Genomic DNA, 19,838 nt, shown 5'->3' with positions numbered 1-19,838 from the left:
GGAGTGTGTTCATCTTTACATTGACCAAGTTTCTCTCTCTTGTTATGTTTCTGTGCAACATAACAAATCCTGGCTTTTCTGAAATACCCACCCGCTTTCCCAGGGATCCAGACCTCCCTTTTCAATGAAAAACTGCTCCCAAAATATTCTCAGACTAAACAGTTTATCAGGGCAGCAGAAAGGCTTTAAATAAGCATTGTTTCCCTGCAGAGATGGAAAAGAGGAACTCTCCGTGCTATTTATTTATTTATTTATTTATTTGTCTTTTCAAAAAGCAGCAGGATGCATCAAGGGTCAGTTTTTGCTTATTTGTCCGATTCTCAGTAGCTTCAGTTTCCTTTCCGGTGGCCATTTGCAAAGGTACAGCTGTATCTTAGTCTTTTGGGGATGCTGCCAACCTACTTCCCTGGATCGGTTGATGCATCTAAAATAATAAAAACCAGCCTTTGCCTTTGGCAAACTGCCCCCCCCAAACCCGTGCTGATGTTTTGGACTACAACCTCCATCTGCCATGTTGGCTGGGACTGGTGGGAGTTGCAGTACAAAATAGGACTGGGCGATGGGAGGTTTTCAACATTGCGATATATCATCAGCCAAACATTGCAATCTGGTGATACATCAAACCACCTCAGCTTGGAGTGAGGCCCCCTCCTCCCTGCCTAGTTGATGGGCATTACGATTCAAATAGCGTTCGCTCACTGCATCATGTGATCAGTTGCGCAGAGCGGGGCTTACCTGCCCACCCCCCAAATATTTTATTCAAGTTGGCACTCTTTGTATTTCAGACTAAAACTCCCTTCTCAGATGGACCCCAAGTGTATACTTAATTTCAATGCCATCCAGAAGAAAGAACAGAAAATTCTCCCCAAGCCAGAAATGGCTTCTCTACACTAGGACTTGTTGTTAACCGAGCAGCATTTTAGACATTCTTCTTTTTAGTCCCTTCCCAGACTATTTAGAGAAAAGCAGATTTTCATAAAGATATGGCACAGCCCATTGGCTGAGGCCCGCAATGTTGCAGGCGGGGGCTGGGGGTGGGGAGGGGAGGTTGAGCAAATGCTTGTTTTCTTATTGGCTGGGGGGGGGGAATCCAGGTCACAAATGGCCCCCAGGACAGTGACAGGAGGAAACCAGACTCTCCAATCTACCAAGTCACTGTCCTGCCAGAGACCACTTGCAGGCGTGTGTGTGTGTGTCTCTGTTTGTGTGTTGCACTCTATATAGCAAGATAAGCAAACCAAAAAAGGGGGAAAGGACAAACACCAAAGGAGTTTGCAGTCCAAATTTTAGCATTGCGGTGGGAGGGGAAAAGAGAGTTGTGGGGTGACGAAAGAACAGAGGCAGGAAGAAGGGGAACGAAAGAGGGAAGAGGGGGACAGAAATCAATAAATGTGAGTGAATGAGTGTTTGGATCCTGCTCTGCTGTTGGGCAATGTTGTCATTTGAGACATCACAGCTTCTGGTCCTTTAATTGTTAAGTCACTGTGGCCTTGATCAGGGTCAGGAAGAAGGGAGAGCAGGAACTACTCCTAGAACTCTGGGTCATTTGCACCAGATCAGGAACAGTTGATGCCAATAGCACCAACAAACTAGCCTGCTGAAATCAGAAAACCTTGAGTAGGAAACATAGATATCTCTGTCTTCTGTCTCTAGCTGTCTGTCTTTGTCTCTCTGTGTATGTGTGTGTGTGTAGGCATCTCTGTGTGAGCTCCAGTTCTGTTCCTGAAAGCCAGTGCCCAATGAGAGGGGCACCACTTCCCTCAATTCAGGGGCCTCCCTTCTGAGCCATTGGTGGACCTCAAGGTTCTAGCAAAAGCCAAGTATAAATCCTGCAGGTCTGAGGCTTGCCCATTCTTGGTGTGAGGCTCAGTGCAGAAGTCCTGCCATCTTGAAAACGGTTGGCGTCCTTAGAGGGCTAGTACATTGCAGGGACCCTCATGAGGTGTTGTGTCTTTCTTCCCCACCCCAGCAACAGAACATCCCAAGCCAGGCGGGTGAGTAATCTCAGACCCAGGCCCATGTGGCCATTTAGGCCTCCAGCTTGCCTGCTTAGATCTTTAGTCTGGCTGGAATATGGCCAACATACAGAGGTAAGAATGCATCAAATGCTCTGCCCACTCTCTCCCTCTGGCCCCTCTGACCGCTGGCCTGCAGCCCCTGGAAACTTGTCCATGAGAGAATGAAGCACTAAGGACAGAAAACGTTTCCCAACCCTGTCCTAAGCTGATTCCGGAGCACATTAAATATATGTCCCCAAAGCAAGAATATATCACTTACAGTTTCCACCTTACCTTTTCCACAGGCTGCTACATCCGCAAGGGAGTGAACCTATCTTTTGGGGTCCTGATTGCCTTCCTCAGCGTCCCGGTAGTTATCAATCTGTTAAGCTCCCGACAAGTCATGAACACGTCCTTCAACCCTCTCAGGATAGTCAACACCTACGGGGCCTTTGGAAGGTATGGCTCTCTACTAAGGTCAAAGGGGATGCTAAATCCTGCGGTCTGCCTGGCACTTCTGCTCTTCCAGATCTCATGGGAGGGGAGAGGGGTTTTGGAGGGACGCACAGGTAAGATTTTCCATGATATTTACAGAGGTGGCCTTTGAAAGGGCAACCAAAATCACCAAGGGATTGGAGCACCTCTCCTATGAGGAAAGGTTAGCTCAGTTGGTTGGAGAGTAGTGCTGAAAATGCCAATGTTGCAGGTTCAATCCCTGCATGTGACAGCTGCCTATTCCTGCATTGCAGGGGGTTGGACTAGATGATTCTTGTGGTCCCTTCCAGCTCTACAGTTCTATGATTCTATTATTTGGGAAGAAAGGCGAGTGCAAAGGGGCAGGATAAGAGATGTATGAAGTTATGCATGGAATGAAGGAAGTGGGCACAGAGAAGTTCTCCTTCCTGTTTCATAATACTGGAAGGCACAGTAATCTGATGAAGCTGAATGTTGGAAGATTCAGGACGGACAAACAGAAGTACTGATTCAACTGCACCAGAGGTAGTGATGGCCAACTTCAGGGGCTTTTAAAAGGGGGCTAGGCAAATGCGTGGAGGGCAAGGCTAGCAGTGGCTCCTAACCACAGTGGCTAGGTATTCTCACCTGTCTCAGAGGCGCTGTGCCCCTGAAACTCCGTTGCTGCAAATCACAGCTGTTGTGCTCAGCTCCTGCTTGAGTCATCTGCTTGGCCAGTGTGAGAACATACACTGACCTGTCAGGAGTAAACATGGACCAATGGTACCAAGTAGTATGGGAAACAGCCCTACTAGAAAAACTAACCAGTAAGCTGAAACTGACACGGGGACAAACAGAAGAAGATACCTTCACCCCGGTATGGTTCCCCTTCATCACACACACAGCCCAACAAGACAATGACAAAAATCTACCGACAGCATACAAATCAATAGGGCTAACCTGACCCAAAACACCCACCCAACCCACTCACACAGGAAACCAAAGATCACCACAGCCAACCACAAACGAACAATCACATCCCACGCCAACCCCGACCTCTCTCACCGCCAAAGGAGCACAAGCAAACAACAGAGAACCTACATAAACAACGCTGACACCAAACCCTACTCATATCAAGTAAAAAAGATACATCGTCACCCCACCTATCTCCCTGTCCCACCCACCTCTCTCCCCCTTTTTTCTAATGTCTCAACAACACTGATTTGTAAAAATGTTATATGGAAAAATACGAGAGAGACATTGCACTAGCTTTGAAAATCTTTAATAAAAATATATATATATAAAAAGAACATACGCTGACATATGTTTGCCCGACTGGAAGGTGGCATTGAGTATAATGCTTTTTGCTTGCCTGAATGGAGGACTGCAGGGGGACGGGTATGTGAATGTGTGTAGACGCCAGCTTACTGTCCAAAGGCAAAATTTGTATCCCTTTGTTCTGCCTGCTTTTGCCCCTGGCCCCACCCACCATTGGCATGTGGTCCCCAGAAAGTTTCCTGGAAGTGAATGTGGCCCCCAGGATGAAATCGTCCCCACTCCCCCAAGAAACCTCTTCCAGAAGTTACCTTTTCTTGGTTTGGAATCCGAATATCCTTTAAAAAAACAAAAAACTAACCCATAGGGCACAGTGCATCCCCAGCTGCTGCAACAACCCTGTGTGTCTTGGCGCTCTCACCTCAGGTTAGCTCTTTTCCCTCCCTCCCAGCAAGCTCCTGCTACTACAGGGAAGCTCCTGCCAGAATCTGTTGTCCCGTCCTAATAGCCCTGCAAAAGCTCAGCCTCCTTTCTGCCACATCATTAAGAGCCTTTGGCGATGAGTTGGAAAGGGGTGTAACCGTTGTGCCTCTTCTTACACCTCCTGAATTATCTTGGCTCCTTCGGAGGAGTGGAGGTGTATTGTCCTGCCATTGTTGTTCCTCCTTCTTGACTCCTTCACTCCCTCCCTCTCTCTTCAAGTTGACCGTTTCCCTTTCGACAGTTACCAGAACCCCGCGAGCATGCGATGAAACCCCTGCTATAAATGTATTCGTAATTCCAGCCTATGTAAACCAATAAAAAGAGGATTGCAGCTCATAATGAATATATGATTATGTGAAGGCTGACATATTTTGAATAGCACAGTAGGAACAGGCTTTTTATTAGTAATTTGGTGTCCTGGATTTACAGTGTGTTCGTAAGCATCGGGCAGTGGGCCACCTCTCATAACTCAGCTCACTGAGCAACACTGGTGAGGTGGGGGAGGGGGTCCTTGGCTGGGGCAGGGGCTGGGAATCTGTTGAACTGGAGGTTGGGATAATTCTAAGTGGTCCCCATTAGCAGCAGCCAGCCAGTACTGGACCCAAGGAATGTGCTCTTTCGCCAGAAGACAGTGATCAAATAACATAAGAGATGGCTTAGTTGAATCAGGCCAGAGGACCATCTGCCCCACCCAGCCTGGTGCCTTCCAGATGTTTTAGACTACAGAGAAAGCTGTCTTGTACCGAGTCAGACCATTGGTCCATCTAGTTCAGTATTGTCTGCACTGATTGGCAGCAGCTTTCCAGGGTTTCAGGCAGGGGACTCTCCCAGCCCTACCTGGAGATGCTGGTAGTTGAACCTGGGGGCCTTGTGCATGTGCTCTTCCACTGAACTAAGATTCCAGTCCTCTCCATTTCTAATAAAGGGGTGATTTAAGTACAGGCCGCAGCCGTTTTAGGTGTGTCTGATATGTGTGCATATCACGGCAAACTCAGGAGGGATGAAACGGGGTGGGGCAGGGGTGCCATGGGGTTTTTGCAGGCTTTTTCAATGGTTTGTCAAATATACACCATTTCGCTTGAACATGAAATGCTGAGTCAGAACATCAGTCCATCTACCTGAGTATGTTCTCCCAGCATGTACTAGTCTGAGATAAACTGCCTCTGAACATAGCCATTCCATTCCCAGCTCTCACAGCTAACAGAAGGAGCCCTGCTGGGTCAAATAAAAGGTATATTCAGTCCAGCAGGTCCTTCCTTCAGTGGTCCACCAGATGTCCATGGGAATCCCACAAGCAGGGCTTGAATGCTAACAACCTCTCTCTTCTTTGCTCCTCTGAAACATGGCCCATGAGATTTGGTCTTTGTGCTCTGTTTGGAGTCGCTGGCTGCTTTTTCCTCTTGCAACTGCAGGCTGCCCAAGTTCAGATTTGGGATTGGGGTTTCCCGAAACTCCAAAGAATAATTCCACATGTCTTTTCACAGCATCACCAAAGACAGAACCGAGGTCATCATTCAAGGGACGTCCAGCCTGGATCCCAATGACCCTGCTGCTATTTGGGAAGAGTATGAATTCAAGTGTAAACCTGGGGACCTACACAGGAGACCCTGCCTCATAAGTCCGTACCACTATCGCCTGGACTGGCTCATGTGGTTTGCTGCATTCCAGGTGCGTGCCCAACACAGGTATGAGGCTCTAGTCCAGGGATAGTCAACCTGGTGCCACCCAAACATTGTTGGACTATAATCCTCATTATCCCTCACGATTGGCCATGCTTGTGTTTGCCACTCCAACTGCCTCTGGAGGGCACCATATTGGCTACTCCTGCACTAGTCTGAAGTTGTTTGAAAGAGCATCCATTGGGTGTAAAGTGGTTTTGATTAGAGCTGCAGATCTCAACAAAGAGGGCCCTGTTCTTTTGTAAAAGAACATAAGGAAGGCCTGCTGGATCAGGCCCATCTAGTCCAGCATCCTTCTCTCACAATGACCAACAAGTTGCTTGTGTGAAACGTGCTAGCAGGATTTGAGCACAGAAGGACTCTTCTCCCCCTCCCAGCAACTGGTATTCAGAAGCATTACTGCCTCCAGCTGTGGAGGCAAGCATAGCAGTCATGGCTAGTAGCCATCAATAGCCACAGAAGGACCAGTGTTTTCTGTATTCATGGTGGCTTCAATAGGAAGCCACAGCAGCCTCTCTGACCCTGATGTCCACATTTCCCCATTGTCTCCGCTCTGCAGGGCATCAGTCTTGATCTTAGAAACAGTGAGTGCATCATGATGTTGCTCTCTGTTTGGCACTCAAAAAATCAGAAGCTTCAAGGGCATTAAACTAAAAGCCAAGCAGCAGTTGAAGAAAGAAGAATGGCCCTGATGCTTTAACCCGCAGAGTCTTCTCACAAGCAGGAACTCAGGGATGTAAACGCTAGAAAGCCACATGCAAGGCTCACTTGGGATCATGCTCAGTGACACAGTTACATGCGCACACTATGCAATGCGTTCTCCAGACTCTGTAATAATATGCCCTACTCAGGAAGGAAGCCATAGATGCAGCACAATTCAACAGCTTCCCTTTTCAGCTCACAGCTTATTTTTGGGCCCCCAAATCAAAATGGGCTTGGAAATTAAAAGAACTATCAAAACCGGTGGGACTGAGACCCATCTTCTTCTTTCTTCTGCTCTATATTTTGGAATGTTGTATTTGGACAACTTTTAAGGTATTGTTGCCAGATTTTGTGGGGTGGTTCCTGTAACTCAAATAAAAATGCATTAAAGTACGATAGGTAAGAAATAAAACACAGTTAAAGATCAAAATCAATGCTTAAGCGATGAATGTGCTATTGCCCATCTTCAACCACAAATCCACAGGCATGGCATGGGCCGCCTGAATGAAGCTCAAAGACCACTGTTGGTCCGGGGACCACAGTTTCGGAAGTCCTGTCCTATAGGACTATTTTGGGTGTTCATATCCCCATGACACCCTTTTATATTTTCAACAGGCCATCATCCCAGCCTGCAGAGTAACTTTCAAGGTTGATGGCCCTGGTACTGTGGGCTGCTGAATGGCGCCAGCTGGAACACCTGAGGCAACCCAACACTTGACAAGCTGCTGAAAGCCAAACAGGGCCGGTAGGTGGATGGAGAAGATCTTTTCCCATCCCATTGTGTGGCTTGTGACAGGTTGCTCTTTACACCTCATCACTGCTTGATATATGACACTCTCTTGTCCAGGCATCCTGAAAACAGTTTTCCCATTTGAGGCGAGTGACAAGACTTCCACCAGAGCACCACACAATCCTGTTGAAAGGAGTAGGCCCAAAGCCTGTCATGGCTGACTGAGGGCCCTTCACTTTTCACATGTTTGAATAGCAGGCACATCCGAAATTTCAGACACTTGAGGATTTGTCCTGGAATGCCCAGCCCCGAGGAGCAATTTGTTAGCAGACTGTTGCTTAATTGCTGCCCCAGAAGTGCTTTTAATTGTATTTCATATAACGCAACACTGCTTCCCAAGAAAGGGCTTCTATTACCATAATTTTATTAGCCAAATATAATATCCTCTCTTCATTTCTCTCTCTCTCCTCCTTATAAACCACTCTTTGTTTTGAGTGTCTCGGCCTCCCGTGAGAGCTGTAGCTCTGAATTAGTGTCCTTCATTTGTTGCTGGCAGAGACGTGACCAGTCCACTTACACACTTGCAATTCTTCCTCTTGTCTGCAGAAGAAATCAGGCAGCTATTTGATGCTGAGTACACGGCAGTGAAGAGGAATCAATGTGACTTCCAAATACCTCAACATACACCCCCCATTATTCTTCTAATAACCATAATATGCTTTTGATACTGAATTAAAATTGGAGGTTTGTGACACGCTTGTACCCCAAGAAGATTCGTTTGAGGCCAAGGGTAGCTGACCTGGGGAATGGGCCATAGCTGAGTTATAGAGCATCCGTCTTGCACCCAGAAGACCCCCAGATCCAATCCCTAATGGCATCTAGGGCTGGGAGAGACTGCTGCCTGAAACCCTGGAGAGCCGCTGCCAGTCAGTGTAGACAATACTGAGCTTGGTAGACCAATGACTCAGTAGAAGGCAGCTTCCTATGTTGTCAGTCTGTTGTGTCCCTCTTATCAGTTGTTTTTCTGGGAGTGCTTCCTTGTGAGAAAGGAGGAAGTCCAAAGCATCATGCAGAGAGGCAGTGGGATGCCTCCTCTTTGAATCGAAGCATTGGAGCCACGAGCACCTTTCATTATGTAATTGATACATTTCATATGATGTAATGACCATCCCAGTGGCTGCTTATAAGGCAATGTGTTTGCACCATCTTCCAGCCAGGGGTGCTTCTGTTTGGAATAATACTGGCCTGAGTTGCTGTCGGGCTTGTTTGCTTTTAAATCCTGCTTTATGCTGGAGAGATGCCCACAGAGAAATCCACAAGGGAGCTCTCCTCTGCAATCCCCATTGAAAAGAATGGAGCTGTTAGAGCAGAGCTCGCAAACGTCAGACATGTAGATTATGAGGAGATACACTGAATTTATTGCAAACACAGGGTGTGTCTTGAGCTAAGTCAACTTGGAAGGACAATGACTCAAAGCCAGCAAGCATCACCTTAAAACTTCTTAATAAAGAAATGTGCATGCAGAGAGAGAGAGAGCTTTTGAAGTATGCAGAGTTATAGGGTAAGGATTTTCTTATCCTGTTCAGATTGCAAAACTGCTGTACAGCAGGGACTCCATGCCTCCTTTGTTCTGGACAATAGCTAAGCCCACTCATAGTACTCAGACAATGAAGACCAATAGCCTTTGATAATGCTGATAGTGGCTTTTAAAAGCCAGTATCTCTGCATTATTATTTCAAAGTTTCCCCTCTAACCCAGGGACAATGAGTTGGGCTCAGGAACACTTAAAAGAGACTTGCCTGTGGTTTCTGGAGTAAGCTACCTGTTGGGAACCATCCAAGTTACTCCTGGGGATTAAATAAATAAAGGGTGGCACAACCTCTGGAAACTTCCCAGATTCTTTGCTGGCTAAGGCTGATGGGATTTGTAGTCCCAAACAGCTGGAGAGCACCAGATGCAGGAAGGCTGGTGCAGCCTCAAGAATGTTCTGTTATCTGACTCCCCAGAAGCAGGATGGCAAAAACTTTTGAGGCTCCTTCTTGTGCCTCCCAATATATACCCTGTTTCCAAACCAAGGGCTGCATTCCTGCCTGGGCAGCTTTCCAGGGGCCACATGTGGGAGGGACCAGATGCAAAGGCAGCAGGGGTCTCTTCCAGCCTTAGTTGTTGTTGTTAGGGATTGAACCAGGGACCAGACGCTCTGCCACTGAGCTACAGCCCTTCCCCTAAGTCAGGGTAATAATTCCTGAAGCATATCAAATAAGAAATTGTAATAAAGTTTGGGACCAAGGCACAGAGTCCCATTTTAAACGGAAAGGGTAATCAGAGCTGTTTTGAAAGAGGCTTCTCCCAAACTATTCCAATAAGAGCTTCAGTGGCTCTCAGAACCCAATGTCTCCTATCCACCCGAGATCCTCCTGTCCCAGAGGAGAGGAGTCACAAATATTTAACTGGTATATAGCCACAAAATGCTAAGTAACCCTCTGAACTTCGGCATGGTCATGCAGATAGGATGGCTCAATTTTGTTTTCCTACACTGTCCCCTGCTGCTTGCTTAGTATAAAATCTGCCTGCAGAGGACCAGGCAACGCAGAAAACAAACCTGGGTGTAGGAGAATCCCTTCTTACTTTCAGTGCCTGAAACTCATTAGGAGGTCTGGAGAGGTTTCCAGGTACAATTTGCAGTGCTATATTCTTATTTTACCCACTCACTAAGCCCCACATGTTTCAATTTTGCCTTTGTTGAGTGGGATGTGAGGCTCAATGCAGGGTAGAGACTCGGAATAGAACCGTGGGCATCTCGGTTTGAATCCTCACTTGGTTTCGTTTGTTCATTTGTTTATTGAAAACATTTATAAATCACTTGCTGGGTTATATCCAACTAGCTTGTAGTAAACCCACTGCAATGAATAGAGTTAGTCATGCCCATTATTATCGGTGGGTCTACTCTGTGTAGGACTAATGGTGACTGCAAGCCATTTTTTTTTAATCTCGCAAATGGTGTACAGGATAAAAACAGTACTCAATATCATTGAAAATAAAATACATCAAACCAGTAAAACAGTAGTATGAAGTCATTCCCTATTCTTCCCTCTAAATAGGGCAAATCAACAATTGCTTCTGGCTCCTCAGTCCTAGATGTGAAGAGGCTAGCCATGTTTATTTTATAGTGAAGGAGGTGTATTCTGTACCGTATTTATGTCCTGAGGTTTGGGGCTTCTCAAAAGTCATCCACCCAGGAGCACCGGATTGGCAAAGGCTCTTCTGCACATGCACATGGCTTATTTAATTACCTTATTGCAGCAATTTACAAGCCTTCTATAAGAAGTGATCGAGACAGTTCTGATCATTTGTTGTTGTTGTTGTTGTTAGTTCAAGAATTCCAAGAACATCAGTGCCATTTGGAAAATCCCACCATCTTGATTCCAAACGGTGTCCAGTGGTACCCAAATGTAGACCAAAACCTGCTCCTCTATCTTGTGCACTGTCATGCCAGATTGAGTAATGGTTTGGTCTGCCATCTTGATTCACAGTGGTGTCCAGTGGTATTTTAACATAGCCGAAGACCCACTCCTCCATCCCAGGTACTGTTATGCCAAATTGGGCAACAATATCCCAAGAGGTGTCCAAATGCATAGAGAACAGATGGACAGACAGACAGACCACATTATTATCAACCTCCTCCTCCTCCTCCTCCTCCTCCTCCTCCTCCTTATGTTCATCCTCTTCCTCTCCCATGTGTTCTTTTTCAAGACCTACGAACAAAACGAATGGATAATCCACTTAGCCGGAAAGCTTTTGGCCAACAAGAAGGAAGTTTTATCTCTGATAGCATTCAATCCGTTCGAGGGCAAAGCCCCACCAAGGTAAGCCTAACCCAAGGGAAATTCAGTGATGATACAGGATTATTGTTGGCCACTCCCACCCTGCAAGTAGCATGGCCCTTATTGTTGTGAATAATAAGGGATCCTGCTTGCGGACTTCCTTTGGGGGCATCTGGTTGGCCCCTGTGAACAGGAGGTTGGACTAGATGGGCCTTTGGATCCTCATACGTCATTAAAAGAGGCAGTGTGGTATCATGCTCAGAGTAGCCTTCTCTAGTCTGAAAATATAGACACATAGACATAGAGACAATAGGATTCTAGAGTTGGAAGGGACCCTGAGAATCATCTTGTCCAACCCCCTGCAATGCAGGAGTATGCAGCTGTCCCATATGGGGATTGAACCTGAGACCTTGGTGTTATCAGCACCACGCTGTATCCAACTGAGCTATCCAGTGGTGCTCAGTTGAAATGCACATCCCCACTCCTGACCAGTTTGAAGGAGGGGCCATTGGCCTGGTTGCCTCATGAACAGAGATATGTTTTTTTTCACCCTTTCTCAAAGGGATAGAAAAATAATGGAAATGAAGAACATAGTTTGTAGTTGGGGGCAAACTGATTGGAAAAAAACACCTTCCCATTGTCCGTTTGGGTCAGCACTTCCACTGTGTTTGTCCCACAAATGGAAATCCTCCTCCTTCCACTAGCTAAGGGAATTTCCAAGTGAGTTAATGCCTTCAAAATGAAAACCTTTAGAGCAAAGGAGGCAGGGGGCTGTTTGGCCTTTTATATTACACTTGCGGGGGGGGGGTTGTTGTTGCAGCCAGTGTGATAAATATGGAATGAAAAGCAGGTGACTTGGTTATTACTATTTTTTTATTTTTTTTATTTTTAATGACGCCATTGTGGAGTTGGGAGCAACCTAATTGAGTGTGAAACTTGACTTCAAGCAAAGTGAAGTTTGCAAAATGCCCGCACGCGAAATATCAGGGCCCAGCCCAATGGTTTGTAAAATATTTAGCCACCATAAATCTGAAATGCTGGAGGTTTCAGCTAAGAAAATTAAGAAGTGATTTAGCTCGCTGTTGCAGGAGGCGGTTGCAGCCACATGAATGTGGTTTTGCTTAAGTGAGAAAGGACAATTAGATTTCAATTAGGAAAGAGATTGATACTGGTTTTTTTTTCCAGTGTCACAGAACATTAGCCTGAAAGTCAACAGCCTGCTCTCCTTGCGCCCCAAACCTAAATTTGCTTGCTTGGAAACAAATCCCAGCGGAATCGTGAGGAGGGCAGCAGTTAGCGCCAACTTTTCCTCGAGGTCTCCCCCACCTATGAGAATCGAGGGGGGCCACAGCTCAGTGGTCAGTCCATAGCAGCCACACGAGCAGAATATGGTAAGCCCATCGCCTGCTGTGTCATGGGTTTGAACATGCTGCATTCAGTCCACTCCACTGACAAGTTCTAAAGACTTTTGTTTCCAGGCATGCATTGCCCTCCTTCTGCAGTTTGATATCTCTTGACAATGACCATTCCGTGTCAGACAGAGTGACATTTCAGCGTCATTGTACCGTGACCGTTGATACTTCCCACGGACCCCCTCAATTTGTCATTTCTGTAAGAGAGCCTACCATTGAATGTAGGGTAACATTTTCGCAGTCTTGCCAGTTGTGTGTGTGTGTGTATGAGAAAGAGAGATTGTGTGCTTGGGTTTCCCCTCCAAAACCATCTCATCTGTTCCAGAGGGACAGCTGCAGCCTCTGCAACTAATTACAGCTGTCTGGAAGATTTAGACCCTGGCCATAACAGCTCAAATATTGCTGTTAATTTTTAACACTTTCACAGTTGGGAGATGTCATCGCAGGCAGATAGCTGGTTGCATCTCAGCCGCACAGCTGCTCCCAGGCTTGAGAAGGAAAATGCGGAATGTTGATGTGGAAACAAATGGCGCTTAGGCCTTGGCAAGGCAAAGTGGGGAGCTATTGCCTGCCCTTCTCCAGCAGGGCCTTTCTGAATGCAGGATTCAAGGCATGGCAGAAATAAGAACCAAGGAAGCTGCCTTCTAGCAACTAAGACCACTGGTCCATCTTGCTCAGTATTGTCTACACTGACTGGAAGTGGTTCTCCTGGATTTCAGACAGGGAGTCTCTTCCTGTCCTACCCGGAGATTACCAGTGATTGAACCTGGGGCCTTCTGCATGCAATGCAAATGCCCTACCACTGAGCTATGGCTGTTTCGTTAGAAATAAAGCAAGATTCCAGTCCTCGTTATTTTGAATATAGAACTAAGGGAAGCTGCCTTCTGCTGAGTCAAACCATTCACCCATCTAACTCTACAAAATTTCAGGCAGGGAGTCTCTCCCAAGCCAGGACATTCTACATGCAGAGCAGATGCTCTACCACTAAACACCACCATCACCATCAGCAGTGAAATCCAATCAGTGGGATTTAGGAGCAGCTGAAAACACACCTTGTGTCACCGAAAGCAAATTGCCAAACCAGCAATAAAGTGAGATGAATGGGAAAAGATGTCACCAATAGCTCAGTTGTTTTCCAGAAGGCTAGGATGCTCCATAATATGGCTGTGTTTTCTCACTTTGGAATTTGGGTAGGGGTGTTCCCCAGGCAGGGAGCAGCCCAGTGCCTGGAACCATAGCATCCCATGAAACAGCCCGCCTGGCTTGCAAAGCTGGCTGGACCTGGGAAATGTCAAGAGGCAGTAATGCTTTAATTATTAGCAGGAAATATTGTGCTTCTGAAAAGTAAACACGGTGGGACTAACACTTCAGTCCCTGGGTTTGGAAGGAGAGTGTGTGTGTGTGCGCGCGCGCGCGTGCACATGCATGTTTACAGGGGGAAGAGAAGAGAAGTACTGTTCCTCAAAAAAAAAAAAAGCAGCTGCAAGAGAAGCAGGTTATTGGCTTGGAATACAGATTTGTCAGGGACAGCTAAGTAGAGACTTCAGTCAGTCACTTTAATGGTTGCTTGACACATAAGGAGTCTCCAAGCGACTTAATTTTTTTTTTAAGGCATAAAAGCATGGCATAAAAGCTTCATTTCAGGATGTGTCTTGGCAAGAGGGAAGGGGGATGAAGAGGGGAAGTATCCTTGACTCTTAAAATGTGCTGCTACGTTTTATTTTATTACACTGTCTTCTATTGAATTGGGTTGTAATTTTGTAAGATACTCTACAACAACTTTTCAGTTCCATTCTTTGTTATACATTTATTTGTTACTTTTGTTAGCGTTAGCCATATATAGAGTGGGATAGTTCAGTTGGTAGAGCATGAGAATCTCAGGGTCATGGGTTCAAGCCCTACAATGTGCAAAAGGGTCCTGCATTGCAGGGGGTTAGACTAGATGATCCTTGTGATCCCTTCCAACATACAGATCTATGATTCTATAAAGAAATGAAATATATATTCAGCGACACGGGTGGCCCTGTTGTCTGAATCACTGAGCCTCTTGGGCTTGCTGATCAGAAGGTCAGCAGTTCAAATCCGCACAACGGGGTGAACTCCCATTGCTCTGTCTCAGCTTCTGCCAACCTAGCAGTTCAAAAGCACACTAGTGCAAGTAGATAAATAGGTACTGCTGCAGTGGGAAGGCAAACAGCATTTCCATGCGCTCTGGCACTCATAATTTTATCTATCTATCTATCTATCTATCACATATATTCATGTATATGAATTAAATCAGAAACCAGAACAAAGCCCCAGAAAAACCTATAGAACAAACTCAATTAGAGAGCAGCAGAAACTTTCAACAGCAAAACCACCATCAATGGATTGAGTGGCAATCCCAAGGCAAAACTGGGGAGCAGGGAGTGAACATGAAAAGGTACCATGCCTGTCATAAAGGGCAGAGTGTCTGTGAAGGGGTGGCATGTGCCCCAGGGCTGTGCAGGAGTGAAGGTTGCAAACACATTGTCACACACACACACACACACACACACACACACGGGATCTTGCAGCAAATGGAGGCTGCTGGTCACCAGTTAGGTCCAGATAGGCGTATTTGATCATTTCAGTTTCTCTCACTTTATCCTATTTCCAATCTTAAGTTCAGTTCCCCACATTTCCACATCAGTTTGCAAATGGTTTGTTTTTAAAAGTCCTTATGAAAATCCATCAGCAAATTTTTCCTAATATGCACACATACATAGCCCACGTTTCCTCATATTGAACAGCTCCTTTGCCTGTCTACTCACTTCCTCCCAACAGACTGCTCACATATACCTGCCTTTCCCTGTGATTTGGTGGTGGACCGTTTCCGCCCCAAAGCACTGACCATTTTGTCAAGTCTCAGCTTCATAACTTCCTTCCTGCACTTCCTTAGCAAATGTCCCTCTGGCTCCTCCTTCCTCTTCCTTGTCACCACCCAACTTTTCACAATTCCTGCCGGCCCAGGGATCCTGTGTATCTTTTTGCACCCTTTGCTTTTCTCCTTCTGTTCTCCCTCCTGCCCAGACTGACCTTCCACTTCTGCTCCAGATCTGCACTGTTTGTCAACAATGTGTGCCAAACACCGCTGGTGCTTTTGCCCTGAGAAGTTGGAATGTTTGTGAACATTCCATGACACCTCAGCAACTAGCAGAGGACTTGAAAGGTGATGTGCAACAGCATCATTTTTAAAAAAAATAATGGCTTGCGCGTATATATCTCCTTTGCAAAAAAAAAAAAAAACCAAAACCCAACCACACCTTACTAAACAAGGGTCCATTCGCTCAAGGCTTAGCAAGGTGTTGCGAATGTGTAAAGGGTTCTTGTTATTTAGCCACAGGGACTCCTCAGCTTCAGCTGTATAACATCCCTCAGGATTTAGTGTTCGGCGGAGGGGATGGAGCAGAGGGGAATGTGGCTGCTCCAACTTCCTGCCCAACTCAGTGGCTGTTTTTGTATTTGAGTAGCGAAGCGAGGACATTCCCAATGAGCACTGATGTGATGCTGACATGTTTATAAGGTGGGTTATTTTATTAACTTCTCCAGCAAAGCAACATGGTGTGGTGGCGTCTCAGCACAGCCTTGTCAGAGTGTGCTTTCGGATAGTAAGCAGGGAGAAGGCAGCCTCACCCCACAATGGTTTCTTTCCCCACTCTTCTCCAACTCCCGCATTCCTCGTATCTCTTCCCCAAGTGCTCTTTTCCATATGGGCCTGTTCATTTCTCTTGGGGATATTCTCTCTCTCTCTCTCTCTCTCTCTCTCTCTCTCATGCATTCTAAGCCTCCCAAGTAGTCATTCCAGCAGATCCCCACACTACGGCTTAAGGAACACATGGACTTTGCTTCTGTTGAGGTTCTGGGGTCAAATAATCTGGCCTTTCACCCTCTTGTTGCCAGCTGTTTCTCTTGTTTTGGAGAATGAAATAGATGCTTATGTGAGGGCAGCCTTCACCAACCGGGTGCCCTCCAGATGTTTTGGGCTTGAACTCACCTGGCCATTGTGGACTACAACTCCCATCAGCCACAGCCATTTGGAACTACAGCTATTAGACTTAATTGCTCATTTAATTTATACACTGCTTCCATACTTCAGCAGAACTCTCTAAGCAGCGTACAGATCCTGACAAAAAGGGAACCCAGTCTTAAGAAATACAAAACAAATCCCACATTCATAGAATCATAGATTCAAAACCAAGCAGTACTGCTACCCCATGTAAGGTTAACAATGTTATTGGTTAAGACTACTAAGAACCACAGAAGCAAATCATATATGAAATCTCTGAATGAGGAACTACCAAGAGGGCCTCCTCCACAGATCATTCATAACACCTGAGAGAGTTGGAAGAGAAAGGGGTGGGTCTTTCGGATATTTGGGGCCTAAACATTTGTTTAGGAATTTCAGGTAAGAAAAAGTTGAACAGTATGCAGGAGGGTTTCCTCTGATGACCTTAACACCCAAGAGTGGTTACTTTTAATATCAATGAAGAACTAGAGGCCTAGTTATTTATTTTAAAAGGCACATTTTGCTAATATGAATCGCAAGTTTGCATTCTTTGTTGGTTCCTGCCCTCACTCTGTGGTGTTTTGTTCCTTTTTACAGGTGGGTTCGGGGCGAACACTACAGGTACAAGTTTAGCCGCCCTGGGGGGAACCACGCCAGAGACGGGAAGTGGTGGATCCGAAAGAGGATCGGGCCCTATTTCCCACCCGTCAACCTTGAGGGCTTGAAGAAGTTTTTTGAGGCTCGAAACTGGCCCCAACCCAAGCAAGACGGTTAAGCAAACAAATGAAGAGGCCGTGACCAAGAACCATTGACTTTGAAAACCCTACTTACTTTTTAAAATGTTACGTCTGCCTTTTTCTCATGTTCAGCATTTTACAGTAAAGTGGACAAGGCGCCGTAGACAGGTGTATCTCTGCCTCTTATTCTCGCAGCCTTGCTTGCTTGGATTCCTTTAATTTTCTAATTACATAACCAACTAGATTTTAGTGTTGTTACCCCAATTAGTTAGCCGAATGGTAGGCACTCAGTGTTGAATTATGAGTCATAACATAAAACTTAAGACCAGAAGATGAGCCCTGCAGGATCAGGCTAGTGGCCCATCTAGTCCAGCATCCTGTTCTCACAGGGGCCAACCAGATGCCTGGTCCGGAGGCAAGTGGGCACAGCAATGGATTTTACGGCAAGCATTTTATTTATTTATTTATTTATTATTACCCTTCAGCCTAAGGGTTTCAACAATTAAAATACAACATTAGAACACAATATTACATTCCGGCTATGAAAAAGGTTATAGGTATATATACAGACATAAACATTCCTTCATCCAGGCCTGCAAAAGACGTTATGACCATTCCAGGACATTTCCGCCAGACCAAGAAGGTGTAAAGCAGAGCCGGTGACAGAGCATTGAAATGCATCCCTAACTATTATTTCTGTATAATTATCTGATTGTGGATTATATTAGAAGGTTGCATAATCTTAAAGGTAAAGGGACCCCTGACCATTAGGTCCAGCCGCGGACGACTCTGGGGTTGCGGCGCTCATCTCGCTTTATTGGCCGAGGGAGCCGGCATACAATTTCCAGGTCATGTGGCCAGCATGACTAAGCCGCTTCTGGCAAACCAGAGCAGTGCACAGAAACACTGTTTACCTTTCCTGCCAGAACAGTACCTATTTATCTACTTGCACTTTTGGGTGCGCTTTCGAACTGCTAGGTTGGCAGGAGCAGGGACCGAGCAATGGGAGCTCACCCCGTCGCGGGGATTCGAACCGCCAACCTTCTGATTGGCAAGCCCTAGGCACTGTGGTTTAACCCACAGCGCCACCCGCGTCCCTTGTATAATCTTAGAAGAGGGCATTTCTGCGACTACCATGAAGGGACCTGGCCCTTCTGAATTCCCCACTGCATGACTGCTCTTGTTCTTCCACACTTGAACAGATCTCAGGTCACCCACTTGCTTGCTGCCACTCTCACCCTTCCAAGCAGGCAGCTGCCTAGGGTGGTGGGCTGGGTTTCATGTGGGCAGTGCCAGTTGCTGACCAGCTAGTCCAAGGATGCAGGACCTCAGGGCAAATGCAGCCCTTTGGGCCTCTCTAACCCTTGGGCCTCTCCTTGGGCCACACCCCTCCCTAGCCACACCCATTTTCCCAGGCCACACCCCTAACTGGTCTTGCTTATAACCCTCCTTGGGTGTTTTTGCCTGGCTGGAATGTGTCTTAGAACTCTGGTCATGACTTTTGCTTGATTGGTGTATGTAGAAGATAACTACTGTACAGAGGTAAAGTTCACATTGGTTGGCCAGCTCACTTTTGCCTCTGACACCGCCCACCAATGACATGTCCCGTCCGTCCCGTCCCGTCCCGTCCCCCCCCCCCGAAGATTGCCCTTATGGGAATGCAACCCTCAGGCTGAAAAAAGCTCCCCATACTTGCCCTGCTCAAAGCTCTGATTTTACAAACAAATAGGTCTGAATTCTAGCGGACCCCATTTACAAGGGCTGTACTTTTGTATTTTCAAGTCCAGGGATATGCGACCATGACTTTTGCACCTCAGGGTCTGAAAAGCAACTCAGATGTGTGGGGCTTTGCAGAGTCCCTCTCCACCTAGGAGTATCATCCGTTCAGAGGCGTTCAGAGACAGTTCGTCTTGATGGCTTCTGCAAAACCAATTAGCATCACCAGTGAACTCCAGGTCCTGGAGGAAGGAGACGCACAGCTGCAAAGTGTTGTGTTTTGTCCTGTCTCCTGGTTCTCTCTGGCCCAGGAGGAAAAGAGGTTTTTTTTGGGGGGGTTGCGGGGAGAACGAAAGAGAAGAGACTCCCAAGCAGGCAAAGAACCGGAAGCATTCCAGACAAATAGTGATCATTCTCCGAACAGCGGAGCGAAGGCTGTAAAAACACAGGCTCTTCCTCTCCTCCCTGGTCTCTTGTAAACTCAGGGGGATTTTTTTGTCTCTTCCCAAACCCTCATCACTTTGTTGAAGAGAGTAATATTGGCCTCGCCTCTCTGTCCGTCCCACACCCACCAGGATGTGTCTGGGTAGATAAAAATGTTCGGGACAAGCTACACATGACAGAGGAGCTTGAAGACTGGAGATCAGGGAAAGGAGGCAGATTCTGAAGAACTGGATGGAACAGATAAAAATGGCAGTTGAGGTGTGCTCAGGTGAAAAATTTTATCGATGGGTTGTTTTAAACAAAATTTGCATACCACTTGGTTGTAAATAGAACCTCCAAATGCCGCTCTGTGCCAGTTT

The 19,838-nt window shown here is 46.4% G+C and overlaps 1 protein-coding gene across 4 annotated transcripts in view; it reads left to right on the top strand.

The window, feature by feature from the left end:
* The window catches only part of LMF1 (lipase maturation factor 1), a 154,747-nt gene extending 137,261 nt beyond the window's left edge, over positions 1-17,486 (top strand). For 2 of the 4 annotated variants that reach the window (XM_033166872.1, XM_033166874.1), the window contains exons 8-11: positions 2,303-2,456; positions 5,693-5,876; positions 11,073-11,185; positions 17,180-17,486. In XM_033166872.1, the coding sequence (XP_033022763.1) occupies positions 2,303-2,456; positions 5,693-5,876; positions 11,073-11,185; positions 17,180-17,357 (629 nt within the window). In that variant the 3' untranslated portion in view covers positions 17,358-17,486. Of the gene's footprint in view, positions 1-2,302; positions 2,457-5,692; positions 5,894-11,072; positions 11,186-17,179 lie in introns of all 4 variants that reach the window. The other 2 variants (XR_004427738.1, XM_033166873.1) reach the window with 2 other exon arrangements.
* Positions 17,487-19,838: the final 2,352 nt, after the last annotated feature.

Source organism: Lacerta agilis, chromosome 13 (genome assembly GCF_009819535.1).
Source record: "Lacerta agilis isolate rLacAgi1 chromosome 13, rLacAgi1.pri, whole genome shotgun sequence".
NCBI lineage: Eukaryota > Metazoa > Chordata > Lepidosauria > Squamata > Lacertidae > Lacerta > Lacerta agilis.
Note: the sequence above shows the minus strand (reverse complement) of the source record. Positions and strands in the feature narration are given on the sequence as shown.